This window comes from Triplophysa dalaica, chromosome 19 (genome assembly GCF_015846415.1).
Source record: "Triplophysa dalaica isolate WHDGS20190420 chromosome 19, ASM1584641v1, whole genome shotgun sequence".
Classification (NCBI taxonomy): domain Eukaryota; kingdom Metazoa; phylum Chordata; class Actinopteri; order Cypriniformes; family Nemacheilidae; genus Triplophysa; species Triplophysa dalaica.
The window spans coordinates 14,893,463-14,907,339 of NC_079560.1; the positions used below are offsets into that span (position 1 = coordinate 14,893,463).

Here is a 13,877-nt window from a genome sequence, read left to right on the forward strand (position 1 = left end):
TAGTCTTCATATAGTATTTCCTAAGTGAATTTCAATTTCATAAGTATATTTTCTAATAGTATAGTTTTTGGCAATATAACAGTATAGTATTTTTGCTATAGTACAGTTTTACTAGTATATATTCCATAGTCTAATATAGAACAAGCCTGTACAAGAACACTAAAACGTTACATAGAAGTGATGGAGATCTTCGTGGAGCACTTTCAGCATGATTCTTATTTCTGTTGTAACATCGACTTCTGATTGGTCAATCCAACACTGTCTTTTAGTGCAGGATTTTGAACGGATGTCATTACATGTTGTCAGACATATATACACTGACATACAGTACCAGCATCATGTCCTGTCAATATTTGGCTTCATCTCTAGTCATATGGGTGTTAGATGAAGTGGTCTGGTTAGGACACCGTGTAGAGACGGATGTCAAAGATCATAGGCTCACCGTTGAGACTCATGCGGAGGCTTTCTGGAGACGTGGACTGTTTGAGAGCTTGTTCCACCTGCTCTCTCCTCTTGGACTCAAACTCCAGAGCCTCCTGCAGTTTCCTCTTCGCCTTCTTTTCCTTCTTAAGACGCTTTTGAATGGTAGCTGAGGAGGAGAAATGAAAGAGGTATTTGTTCAGCATGGTGTCTATAAACACAGAGACGACAGCGTGGACTCACATTCACACATTAGAGACTTGAAAGTGCTCATTATCACTAACAAAACACAAACATATGGTGCGTTACATGCAACAGCTTTCTACAACTTTCTACAACACTTCAAGGCTTTTAGACTTGGTTTTATTAATGATTTGTCAAAGATTGTGGCATGTGTATGCCAAGGCAATCACTATTTACAAGTTTCTTCAGATCTCTTATTTCTAAATATGTGAGCCTGGACAACAAAACCAGTCTTATTGATTTTTACATAATTTGAAAGTTGAATAAATAAGATTTCTGTTGATGTATATATCTGGCTGAGATATAACAGTGTAAAACTAGTACAAAAAATCTAAATATTGAGAAAATTGCCTTTGAAGTTGTTAATCAGAGAAACTGTGGCAGGCCGTCCACTCACAAAAATAACGTTTTTATATATTTAAGGTAGGAAATGTACAAAATATCTTCATGTAACATGATCTTTACTTAATATCCTAATGATTTTTGGCATAAAAGAAAAATCAATAATTTTGACCCACACAATGTATTTTTGTGTTTTACTCAAAATGTTCCCGTGCTACTTAAGACTGATTTTGTGATCCAGGGTCACATATTACAATTAGGAGCATAAAGCAACAACCGTAACCTTTGCCTCCGTATCACCATCTCTGTTTAAAACTTAAAATTGCAGGTTGCTTGAAGTGCTTATGTTTATGCGAGTTAAAGTCAAATGACATTAATAATCAACTGAACAATGAAATGAAATGAAAATATAATCCATTGAAAAATAATTGACGATATTTATGTTTATAATAAGTAATACCATTGTATGAATCCACTAGGATGCATTTAATGGTAGACAGAACAGCTGTAGCAACACTAAGTCTTCACACAAAACAACACAATCTTTGAATATGTGCAAACATAATCAACTGTGTGTGTTTATGTGGATTCACAGCAATTAACAGCCTTTGAAACACTGGCAGTCTGGCACAGCAGCATTATTACATGCTTCTCACTCGCGTTCTTACACCTTTAATAACTTGCCTTTGATCGGCCAAATCATCTAGCATACAAACGTATGCATTAAAAGAACATGAAATGCTGTAACAGCCACGGCTAATAAATGATTGAGGTGTTTGTACATATTGTCGGGGTTGTTATACAGCTGAATAACTGGCTTAATTTCTTGGCGCACATGGCAGGAGTTGATTTGGCAGAATATCCACCGGTGACACGGTTTGGTTGTGATGTAGAGGAGAATTGGCAGTGTAAATTCAGACATTTCATCAGTGTTGTTTGTTTTTTCTGGAGTGTTTTCATGCGTTAATGTGCGTACTAATATTAAATTATGACTTGTGGGGTTGCCATATTTGACTGTTCCATGACTTTCCAGGGAATTGTAATTTTCTGATATTTCCAGGTTTTCTACAATTTCTGGAACTTCAAACTTAGAAGTGCAGTGTGTATTTTTTTCTAGGCTCTTTTGACAGAAAATGCAATATAATCTACATTACCATGTCTTCAGAGGTGTATAAAGACCTCACATAATGAAGCGTTATGTTTTTATTACCTTTAAATTTGCTATTTTTATCTACATGGAATTCGCCATGTTGTTTCTACAGTAGCCCTAAAGGGACAAACTGCTCTACAGAGCGTGTTTTGTAAATACGTTATGTCCTTTGGCAAAGAAGCAGAAACGTGACAACATCTTCGTTATGTGTCAGCCACCCTAGTGCTTAGAAAGAAAGGGAGGAGAGGTCGAGTGAGCCTTTGGTTGCAATTCGCAACCTCACCACTAGAATCTGCCAAATGTCATACGTTGGATCTTTAAAACAATTATATTGTATAATGATATGTATGTGTGTATATTTACCTCGGCTATGCAGTTCAGAGGTGAGCTGTCTCTCCAGACTCTCCCTCATCTCTCTCTCTCTGTACAGCTCCATCTTTAACTCCTTGCGCTCGTGTTGCACTTGTTTCTCCTGCACACGGGCATTATCCACGGCCACCTTCAGCAGACCCTGAGCCGCCAACATGACACAAAACACATCCAACTTTAATACACCAATAAAACCCACAGATGCCCAACAAGCTGTTGTGCAGTCTTCCACGTTCATACCAACGTTCATAGACGTGCAGTGGATTTACCTGGATGTTAGTGAGCAACGTCTCCACAGAAGAGAGGCCGTCTGTAAACAGGAAGGGTGCAGGGAAGCCTGGAGGAAGTGTCTGAGAGCCCAGAGGAAGTTTCTCGAAACCGGGCTTCTGCACGGGCAGAGCTATCTGAGCCCCATCTGAGATCAAACACAAAAAACAAAACAGAGTCAATGATAAATAACAACGTCCTAGAGGATAAATCTTTATATTCATGATGGTTTCAGGCATTTCAATCATTTCACTATTTCAAGAAATATTAGATAAGATTAGAAATTTGACCTGAACAAAACTCGTTTAATATAAAACATTTTAAAAAGTAAGAATTAAAAATAAGACTTTGCGACATACAAACCTAGACTGACACTGATTTGATGGACAAAAAATAATTCAAATGTTTATTTTTTTGCTAAACGTAATTGCTTTTTTGTGTTGCAAAAAGGAAATCTGTAATAACTGACCTAAACAAAACCTGTTCAATACAATGTCTAAATATATACAAAAAAATTGAAATAAAATAAAAAAAAAAAATTCGCGACAAAAACAAGCCCAGACTGACACTGATTGGACAGACAAAATTGAAATTAATAAAAAAACACAATTCCGATGTTTATTTTTTGCTTTGCTTATTTTTTTTGAAAAATTTAATTTCGAATTGACGTCATACATTTTTAGGACCACACTATAATCTCAGTTTATTAGTTCATTGCTCAAACATACAGAATAATGTTTTAATAATGCAATATTTTTGTAAACAAATTTTCAGTGATTTAAAACTGTAGGAAGAGGATATGGTGACCAAGATCAAACTGAGACTTGTCCACATTGCAGAAGGTGCACATGAGCAGAAGATAAACGGAGTGAGTGTTTCTGATGAAACAGAAAGCTGCTGTGTCCAAACCTCTGAACAGCCGTTAATCTTCTACATTCACACACACACAATCCATATTTTACCCACAAGCCCCTTACAACCCCTCCCGCCCACAATGCCAGGCCACAAACTATAGCCCCACCGCTCCAACCGTAACAGATCCCAAACTGTGAGAGAGGTAAAGACGAAGCAGTCATGATTCACCCGGGCTAATCTGACCGAGGCCTCTCTCCGCTCGCGTCGACACGGCCCGTCCAGGCCTCCCTACGCAAGACAAATAGGACAGCTGGGGTGGGAATTGTGATGACAGTGTATCACGGGTCACATCGATTTCCCCGCCGCGCTCTCTCCCGCAGCCCGCCAGATAACCCTGTACTGCTTTCTGCCCATTGTTCATACCCCACCTGTCCCAGCAGCCATAAATTTTCCCCCTTCTTCCTCAGCACTGCAAAGGGCATTAAAGAAGAGAGAGGAGCGGCCCTCCTCCTCTCCTCCTCTCCTCACAGGTTGACAGTGTGTGATTAAGTTTTTGGTGCCGGTTGAAAGTGGCGAGCGGATGAAGGTCACGCAGATAGAGTGTGAAGAGGAACGTGTGCGTGAGAAAGAAGAATAGGGTGAGAAAAGGGGTGAGCGGAAGGGACCTCTGCCTGGAGAGAGAGAGGTGCGAGGTGAACCGAGAGATAACGTTTGAGGTGAAGAGCACAGAAATGTTTAAAAGCCCACATGAGGATCCGTGCTCATCAGACATAACTGTGTGTCTGTTCCCTAAACCAAACTGCCGGTGTCTGCATTAAATAAGAAATCACAATTAATGTGCCGTATTATGTAATGTTATTGTTTCATTACGATGATGAATTTCTATTTTCAGTCAATTCATTAAGCATATTTGGACCCTTTCATGCATGAACTTGTGACAAACTGGCTCTAGATTTTTTGAATAAATAAGATTTCTATTGATGTATGAGCTGTTAGAATAGGACAATATCTGGCTGAGATACGACCGTTTAAAACTCACAAATCTGAGAGTGCGAAAAAATCTAAATATTGAAAAAAATGCCTTTGAAGTTGCACTGTGGCAGGCCATCCACTCATAAAAATAAAGCGTATATATTAAAGGTAGGAAATGTACAAAATATCTTCATGGAACATGATCTTTACTTAATATACTAATGATTTTTGGCATACAAGAAAAATCTTTAATTTAGAACCATACAATGTATTTCTGTCTTTTACTAAAAATGTTCCCGTGCTACTTAAGACTGGTTTTGTGATCCAGGGTCACATATATTGGTGCATCTCTAGTAACATATCAATACTGAAATAAAATGGCTTTGTGAATGATAAATAATCCACATAACCTCCATTCCCAGTAGTTCTTTTCTAACATGCAACTGGGCGACTAAAATGAAAGCCAGAGGAGCTAAAAACTACACATCCCAGGTCAACGGGCTGTTAGAAAGGAGGTTAATGGTAGCAGGCCGTTGAAAGCCCTGCCGTCCTGCCGGCCCCTGCACACCTTATTGCGAGTCCCTTTTAAACGACAGATTTATCTTGTGCTGCAGCCGCTGATAGTGCTCACTTCAATTCATTTTATTTCATCCAGCAAAGAGGGTAGAAGAGCCCTCGGCCCATGACATTTACAAAGTGCCCTCGTTCTGTCTCTCCTCACTGTAATGTGCACACGTAATGATACTCTCTGTGTGTGTAGGTGAGAGTTAGGCACGGCACAATGAGATCTGTTTGTTTGTACATAGTGCACATGTGTCCATTTTTTTGGAATGAATGCGTGTTTGGTTCTGACCAGAGTAGAGTATAGAGAATAAATAGCAAAGAATGATTTCTGTACTCGGAGACACAAATATGTGATCTCCAGACCGAAACAAACACATCTATCCTCTCAACCCAACGATAACACCCCCAGCCGGGAGTACAAAGTGAACAAACGGATAAATAAATAAACTAACAAAACGAAGGGAAGTGCTTTTTTCTTTTAACTGACCGCTGCTATCAATTATTCATCTATCCGACCTTTTATTTGCTGCTCACTAAAAATAAAAGACAATGCTAAGTTTCTGGGAAAAAAAGCTTTTCTTGCTGGTCTCAAACAAAGAAACTCGAGTACCATCATGACCTTTTTTTAATAAATAAATAATATGAATAAAAAGGCAAAGAGCACAACTTGCATCATGTTCCAGCATAGATTGTATTGGCTCGTATTGGTAGTAAATGTTTTCGAAGGTTTCAGGGATGTACAGACAAAAAGATCTGTCTGTGCGAAGATAAATTTGCACGTCACTTAGACAGAGCCGCTTGTTTGTGTGAGGTGTGTTTGCCGCGGTACTCGTTTGTATGTGATGTAAATCAATGGTGCACCGATATTTAAGTTGTTTTTGTGTTTGAAACTTGCTTTCCTCCTGCAGCAAATCCATATTTAGAGCAATGGGATTTCCACGATGTGGAAACAGGGAAGGAATAGCGCAATCTGGCTTTTTGTTTCGCGTAAATGTGAATGAGCTGTTTTACTGCACGTGTGTGACGCTCATATTTGTCTGTGTCTTACTTGAACAAGTCTGGTTAACTTGAACATCCAGATTAAAACACAGTATTTATTATAACGTTTACAATGTAATTGTAGTATTCTAGTAGTAAGCTGATAAACTACAAAAACACTAGAGTATACTGATTATTTACTAAACTAATATTTACTGTAGTAAGGTTCAAAAACACGATTGTATTGTAGGAATTTTACTGCAGTTTACCATGGCAAATAATATAATAGTATACTAAAGTTTGTGGATAAATATATAATTATTGTATAGTAAAAGAATGGAAAGCACAGAACTTTATTGAACTGTGACATAAATGTCCATCATCAGTTACCTATTTATGTGATATTTTTTATGTGTAATAATAACATTTTATACTTGTGCTACTTGTTTGGCCTCCGCTACAAAACTTTAAACCTCTAGCACGTGCAAAAAAAAGTTAACGTACAGCCCTGAAAACAGAGCTTCTTTCTCAAACTTTTCAAAGTCGGTTTTCTCTTACCAAGTTGCTTGACATAATGTCATCTTTCCCAGAGAAAGTGGATTTTACCCGGCGTTCCATATGGATGAACAGATGCCGGGGAACGGGAACGAGAGGAAGAAGGCTATCTCCCTCAGCGCCTTTAACCCCGATGTGATTTTCTTGCCCCCACATATTTGTTAGTTTTTATTTTCTACATGTGTTGGAGGGGACGTCTCTTGAATATTCAAAGGGATCCAATTAGGGGGTAATTTAGTGCACGTCTGCGGCGCTGCGCTTTTGTCAGGTACGTGTACATTAGGGCGTGCATGCAAACACCCTAGTATAGGTTTGTTTATACACAGATTTACATACGAAGATCAAGGCCAACCACTAATCACCATAATTGTCAGAGTAAATGTTAAAAGATGGGCGATGGCTAATTATTAGAGGTTGTTTTGAACCATGAGATCTTTTTTGCACTAGATTAATAATGTCATCCAGAAGAAATATTAGTCGTGAGAGTATGTAAAGGTTCCTGTAGCTATGTTAGTAGAGCATTGTTATAGTAGCTTTACATTTACATTTTTACATTTTAGGCATTTGGCAGACGCTTTTATCCAAAGCGACTTACATTGCTTTGTCCTATACATTTTACATAGGTATTTGCAATCCCCTGGGATCAAACCCACAACCTTGCGTTGTTAACGCAATGCTCTTACCACTGAGCTACAGGAAATGCAAAGGTTATGCAACAGCTATGCAAAGGTTGTGAGTTTGATTCACAGAAAACACACGTATTGATTAAAAATCACAAACCGTAAATGTAAAGGTACGGCAGAAGCTAAATGTTAAATGAAAATTAGCTGGCTTTAGGATAGACGGTTTAATCAGATAAACTCGCTGGCCTGAAGTTAACTTCTGTTCTGTGTTTATAACAACTTATATTAATATTAATTTATATGAATGTTTAATTGTATATTAATTGTATTGAATTCAATTAAAACTACTACAGTTATTGATTATTTGTGAAGGTCTACCGGAAGTTTGGGCCACATAACATTTGTTTATGTTGTTGTCGCTGAAACTGCCTGTAAATTAAGCGTAGTTCCAGTTTTTGTTTGACTTGTTTGAGTCAACCTATTTAAAATAAAAATAGATAAAAGATGTTTATATAAATAATAAAATAAGTTTTAGTGTTAAGCCCTTTGCACATTGAGTGCGAAATTTGAGTCCGAAATTTTGGCACATTAAAAAATAAAGACGATCTTACATTGTGTCAATCAAATTTACACACTGCCTCCGATATTTTCGTCCATCATAACAGGGTTCGATTTTCTGTGTTTTTCGCATCCGTTGCAAGCATTTTGAGTGGCCTTTTATAACAATTCAGAGATACCATACAAACGAGAGCCAAATATGAAAAAACGCATACGAAAATTTCGGACTGTATGTGCAAAGACCTTTAGTGTTCTGTTTCTATGCTTTACAATTTTCCATTTATTTTGTGTTTTAATCCAAAAAAGTTTGAACAATTGTATTGGCGTAAACTAACATTAACTAATTTAATAACTACTGAAAAGAAAAATGCATTTATAATGTTGACAAATACAACCTTATTGTAAAGTGTTACAGAAAATGATATTGTATAAAATATTGGCTAACTATGATTAGGAGAATTCTTATTTCTCATTCCTCTATATGATATTTGGGTAAAAAATTTACTTGGCGGTTTTGGTAATGCTTGAAGTGTCAGCAGAACTTCATCTCATCTGCAGCTTTCACTAAACATGACTTTCTCTATCTCACAAGTAAGAGACCAACACGTTGAGTGCATCTGGGAGAATGTCTGGACAGCAGCGCTTACAGGAGTTAAACAGTAGCGGCTAAGATAAATCCTGATGAAAAGATATAAAATACATCAAGAGCTAAAGAACAACAAGAGAGGGCAAACCTGAGTGGAGAAAGTTGAGATGGAGACAATGAGGAGGACAGGAATAGAGCTTCTAGCCAACGCTGAACACACAGCCCGTGATGGAGCATTAGCCCGCGAGAGAAAAAGCTTGAGAGAGACAGATCGCCCCTCTGCCAGTTAAATATTTATTCCCAACAAGATGGCAGTGTTTGACAGGACGCGCCGGGGGAGCGCTAAAGCATGGGGATCCAAACGCCTGGGTGGTATTTATAGCTGTGAGATATAGACCAATCAGAGGCAGCTCGCAGAGGAAAAACAAGATTCAATAACACACGTAGACGTGTTTAGACACTTCTTGTTTTTACATTTTAAGTACAATTAAATTCAAACGTAATATTTAAATGTTCAAATGCTTTTACTTTATTTCAAGTCATAAAAATAAATACATTTCAAGTTACAGCAACTCACCACAGTTTAGAAACTGAAATGACTTAAAACCCAATTTGATTCAACAAAAATTAACAAATTATAGCAGCCAAAAATTAGGTGTGCTTTCCTATTAAAATAATTATAAAAAATGAGTTTATCGCACTTATTATGAAATCAATATACATTTGAATTATTGATGATGTTTCGTAAGGCAGACGTTACATTTTTGATCACAGCCACTTTTGAAGCTTTTTGACTTGTAACCATTACAAACCACACAGCATGGGTACTGCAAGCAGCACTCATACTTTATTAAAACGTTCTGGCTAAACTTACAGTAATGACTTGAAAGATCCTTAATTTTGTTGGCCCGCCATAACAAAAATTTAACAAAGCACTCAGACTTCCTACCACTAAACCGCAAGCGTTATTAACACCAAAGTCAGCAATATAACACAGAAGTCGTTCCGTATCACCTCTTAATTTCATTCCTCAACTTCAAATAATTCTCAGGGGTTACACTTCCAAAACCTGGGGTCCACAGGGCCCCCAATTCACGGGCACGCCGAATAACAAGCTACATTAAAACCAGGCCCCAAAAAAGGAAATGCACAAAGCACTTAATGAGCTCGAGCAAAGCAAAGGACCAATGTTAGTTAGTTAACCCCCACAATACACACGTATACACGGCAAAGATGAAAGCAGGACAATAAAAGCCAAAGCAGTAATAGGTTGGATGTGGAAGTGAATAAGGGGGTATTAGTGTATATTACATTTTAACAGCCATATGTGGCGGGGCTGGAGCGCAGAAAACGCTTTCTGGCTGTTCTGGAGGATGTAATGTAAATGCTGGCATGTAAATGAATGAATAGCTGTGTCTGAAGCTATAAAAGTGTCAGCGCATTGATCTTTGGCCTATTAGACCTGGATGTTCTGAATTTGGACAAAATGCACAAGTCTTCCTGAATGCGTATCCATGTCTGAATGCAATCACATTTGCAGCTCATATTTAGAAACCAACCTTATGTCGAGACTATACATTTTGAAAGACTAGTACCAAAGCAGTACTTCAAGATTATGAGTTGTGCATCTTGAGTCCAGACAGACTGAAGCTGTTTTAACAGCCTAATGCAACTTTCTAACATTTGATTTGCTGCAAGCGATTGGAAGTCATTCATTTTCAATAAGAGCTGATATTTGAAATAACATGTGTAAAGGTCTGTTACTATCAAGATAGTATTTAAAATAATTAGAAATTTAAGAGTCTAACTCATCACAATTATTACATTATGTTAATGTAGCCACGACGTGATCAAAAGGTTTATGTTTCTAAATGGTGATTTTTTTTTATAAAGATGGGTAATACTTAAGTATAGAGACCAATCCTCATTATTAACTATAGTTGCTTATTAGTGTGCCTTTTAGGACTAGTCAATCGAACCAGGCTTTAAGGGTCAAACGTGCCCAGGCATTCTTAGCATATTGGCTGTTTATTAGTACGTATACAACACATATTCTGCATGACCTTATTCTACATCCCTAATCCTACCCGATACCTAACAATTACTTTACTAACAATTGATAAGTGACAAATTTGGAGATATTGAGGCAAAAGTCGTAGTTAACGGTTTGTTACTAGCGAGAATGGTATGATCCTTTAACAAGATTAGTAAAAAGATTTAATTTTGGCAACATTGCTCTCGACGTTCTGGTAACATTGTGACAACCCAGACATTTAAGATGCTACAAAGCTAGAGCAAAAATGGATCGTCACACCCAACTTTCCACAACGTAAATGTGTTTGCTGGGAATATCATTTTTACTTTTTATGTGTTTTATTTTCCTTCTGATTAACAATAAAACATTAAACAACCAACAAAATCCACTCAAATGTAAAGGGATCGTGTATTAGAATAAACATAAATAACAACACCTGTCAATAAATATTTTTTGTAAGCCGAGCAAATGCTACAATATGTTTCGCCTGAAAGATGGTCCAATGTCTTTTATCCCCACAAATATACGTGCAAAGATAAATTTTTACAAAAAAGTTTTGTAGTGTTATATTGGATACAGAACTGTAACATGTGAATACAAACAGAATTCAAAAAATGTATCAAATGTGTCATGGTTTACTTTGTAGCTTTTTTTGCTAACATCACTCCATTCGTCCTCATGAGCACCTCTGTCTAACACATCTTTAGCTTTACAGTGTTTAGCTTTTACCACCAGGCCACAGAGCCAACAAAACCCACACGATTGTAATATCCACAGGCTTGAAAGAAAAAACTTTCGCCAAGTGTAAAACTAATTTTGTAAACATTAAAAGCAAAGAACAAACAGAGCTAATCTGGTAGCGTTCACACTTATTTCTGACATGAGACTACTGGAGAGGGCAATTTAAATGAACAAATATACCTGCGAATAAACAAGAGAGTAAACAAACTGGAAAAGAGGCCAGGCTGCGTTTTCTTGACATTCCAGCCGTGAGTCTAATGAATATGTGTACATGAAATCAGGCTTAATGAGCGTTTCTTTCTCCCCCAATTAGCGTGTGAAGAGCAGTAGGAGGAATATCAAATGAGAGGAATACTAGGTCAACACCGCAGCCCTTAACCTGAGCACAGGAGGAATGGACCAGCGAGATGAACGCCTCTCCAGGGACACAATGAGAACTAGAGACGCCAGCGAGAAAGTTTCCTCTAGTAAGAAGTTCTTTCATTTCTTTATTAAGAAGGACTAAGCCCTCTATTAGGTTTGTTTCCATAGGATGGTGTGATTATAGATTTAAGATCTCATAACTGTTCAAGCTTTTTTGAACAGATTTACATTTGTAGGATATTAAAATATACAGTGTTTAGGGCTATTCACATCCAGAACTATGTTAGTTACACCAAATGATAATAACTTTTTTATTCTAAGCTTTCACAGTTTAAATGCATGATTCCTATAAATGCGAATGGATTTTGATTGGCTGTCAATGTTTAATCGTTCAACGGGTTGAAAGAAACACTCTGAACGTGATCCAAACAATACTATTAAAAAGTTTTGTTATTGTTATTGTTGTAAAATCCACTATTACAACGTTTTTGTAACTAAATAAGTCTCCGCTATTATCCTTGGTAGGAACTTTTACTCTCATCTTGTTTGTAGAAGTGTTTGTCCAATAAAATGCTCATTAGAATGACTCTGACCAAAATTTATAATAACAATAATTATACATGAATATATTAACAATTAATCTATTATTATTATTTTTGATAATATTATTATTATTAGTAGTAGTATAATAACAATAAGATGCTATTAAAAAAAATGCATTGTTATTATTAATAATAATAATCAATGAATTGTTCATATATTAATACATTATTATTACTATTATAATTATTTTATTAACATCACAGTGTTGGCAGGTTATTATGTCAACAACAGGACACATTTCTATCTCACCACAAATGCTGCTTTAACAGGAACTACACAACCACAGAAATGAAAATAACATCAAACCATTTCACGCTATCCTAAACTTCACATCTGTATAAAGCAGAACTGTGTTAAACGCATGGTTTTCTCTTTTAAAGCGATTATTTACCTGATTTAATTCTGTAACCCGCTCGTTCATCCTTTCCTATTATCTGTTAGAGAATCTCTGCAAGCCTCGAGGCGGCTTTACTTCAAACGTGGCAGTGACACTGTTAGCGTGCACATGAGACCTCACAAGCCTGTGAGACAAAAACCTGCTCTTCCCTTAGAACCAGAGCAGAACACAAGCACCTGTCCTCACCTCTCACTTCATCGTTACCTTCATGTGTGTGCGCGCGTGAGAGAAAGAGAGAGCACGCTATCATTTATCACTTGTGTTCTCGTCCAAAAATGTCGCTTTTGCGAGGTGACTTTCAACGGTGCTAACCTTGCCCCAAATTGCCAACTGTACCAGTTTACTTTTTCTTCATGTCATTGATTTCCTCGGTTAATATCCGTTCATCTTCAACACAAAGAGAAAGCAGACCCTCAAACCCTCCAGCCGGAGAGCTCTCGAGGGCCGCCGGGGCCCCGCCGAGGGCCTCGCTTTAATTAAACCATCACAAATGCGCTTAGAACAGCAATCAAGCTAATGATCAAAAAGGGTCTTCAAAGCCCAACGATGGTCCCCTCTGCGCATATCCGAAGGAGGAGCTTGCGAATAAACAAACAAAAACTGAGATTAAAAATACAACGCTCAGAAAGCCAAGCACTTGCAGTTCGAGGGCCCATCCTTGACTCGGAGCGCGGCGGGCGATTGTTTCTCTCCTCCGGTTTCCTTTACGTTTGTTGTGATTTATTTACCAGCACGCTTATCTCAAAGGACGAAACAATGGCGCACATTTCTATCAGAAATCATTACAGGCCATTTCAAATCATTTCCGCGCAGCTAATTTCATAATGGCGGAGGAAAACATTGATTGTAACCAGATGCCACATATCTGCTCTGCGGAAAACTGGACAAAGCAATTACGCAGCACAAACTGTCGGCCTTCCTCGTACACACACAAACACACTTCTACAAAGTGCTTCTATAGCCAAAGTGCTCCCCATCAGGTTATACCAAATACATTAGCACATTATCATACAATACGTACTGTATAGACTGTGAAGCGGACTTTATGAAAGACTAGATTTGTATGAACAAAAAGGAAAAGAATGTGTGTATGTTGATCTAAGCATTTGAAAACGAGGAAGCCAAAATGAAAAATTGAATTGACGCCGCTCTCTTCCTATGAAACAATGAAATGTTGGTAGATTGAGATTTTTCATTTGTAATTCAATTAATATCTAAAGAAACGTTTAAGAGTTAACAGCCTATAATGCTAGCGT

General features: G+C 37.5%; 1 protein-coding gene and 1 long non-coding RNA gene across 2 annotated transcripts in view; one reads left to right on the forward strand and one right to left on the reverse strand.

Moving 5' to 3' along the window:
* LOC130407590 (uncharacterized) overlaps positions 1–13,877 on the forward strand; it is a 67,876-nt gene that overhangs the window by 33,471 nt on the left and 20,528 nt on the right. The window contains exon 4 of the long non-coding RNA XR_008904664.1: positions 11,572–11,725. This is a non-coding gene — a long non-coding RNA (uncharacterized LOC130407590). The remainder of the gene's footprint in view (positions 1–11,571; positions 11,726–13,877) is intronic.
* dacha (dachshund a) overlaps positions 1–13,877 on the reverse strand; it is a 143,294-nt gene that overhangs the window by 11,794 nt on the left and 117,623 nt on the right. The window contains exons 8-10 of the mRNA XM_056730633.1: positions 2,794–2,939; positions 2,519–2,666; positions 443–589 (exon numbers count right to left, since the gene is read on the reverse strand). Coding sequence (XP_056586611.1) covers positions 443–589; positions 2,519–2,666; positions 2,794–2,939 — 441 coding nt within the window. The remainder of the gene's footprint in view (positions 1–442; positions 590–2,518; positions 2,667–2,793; positions 2,940–13,877) is intronic.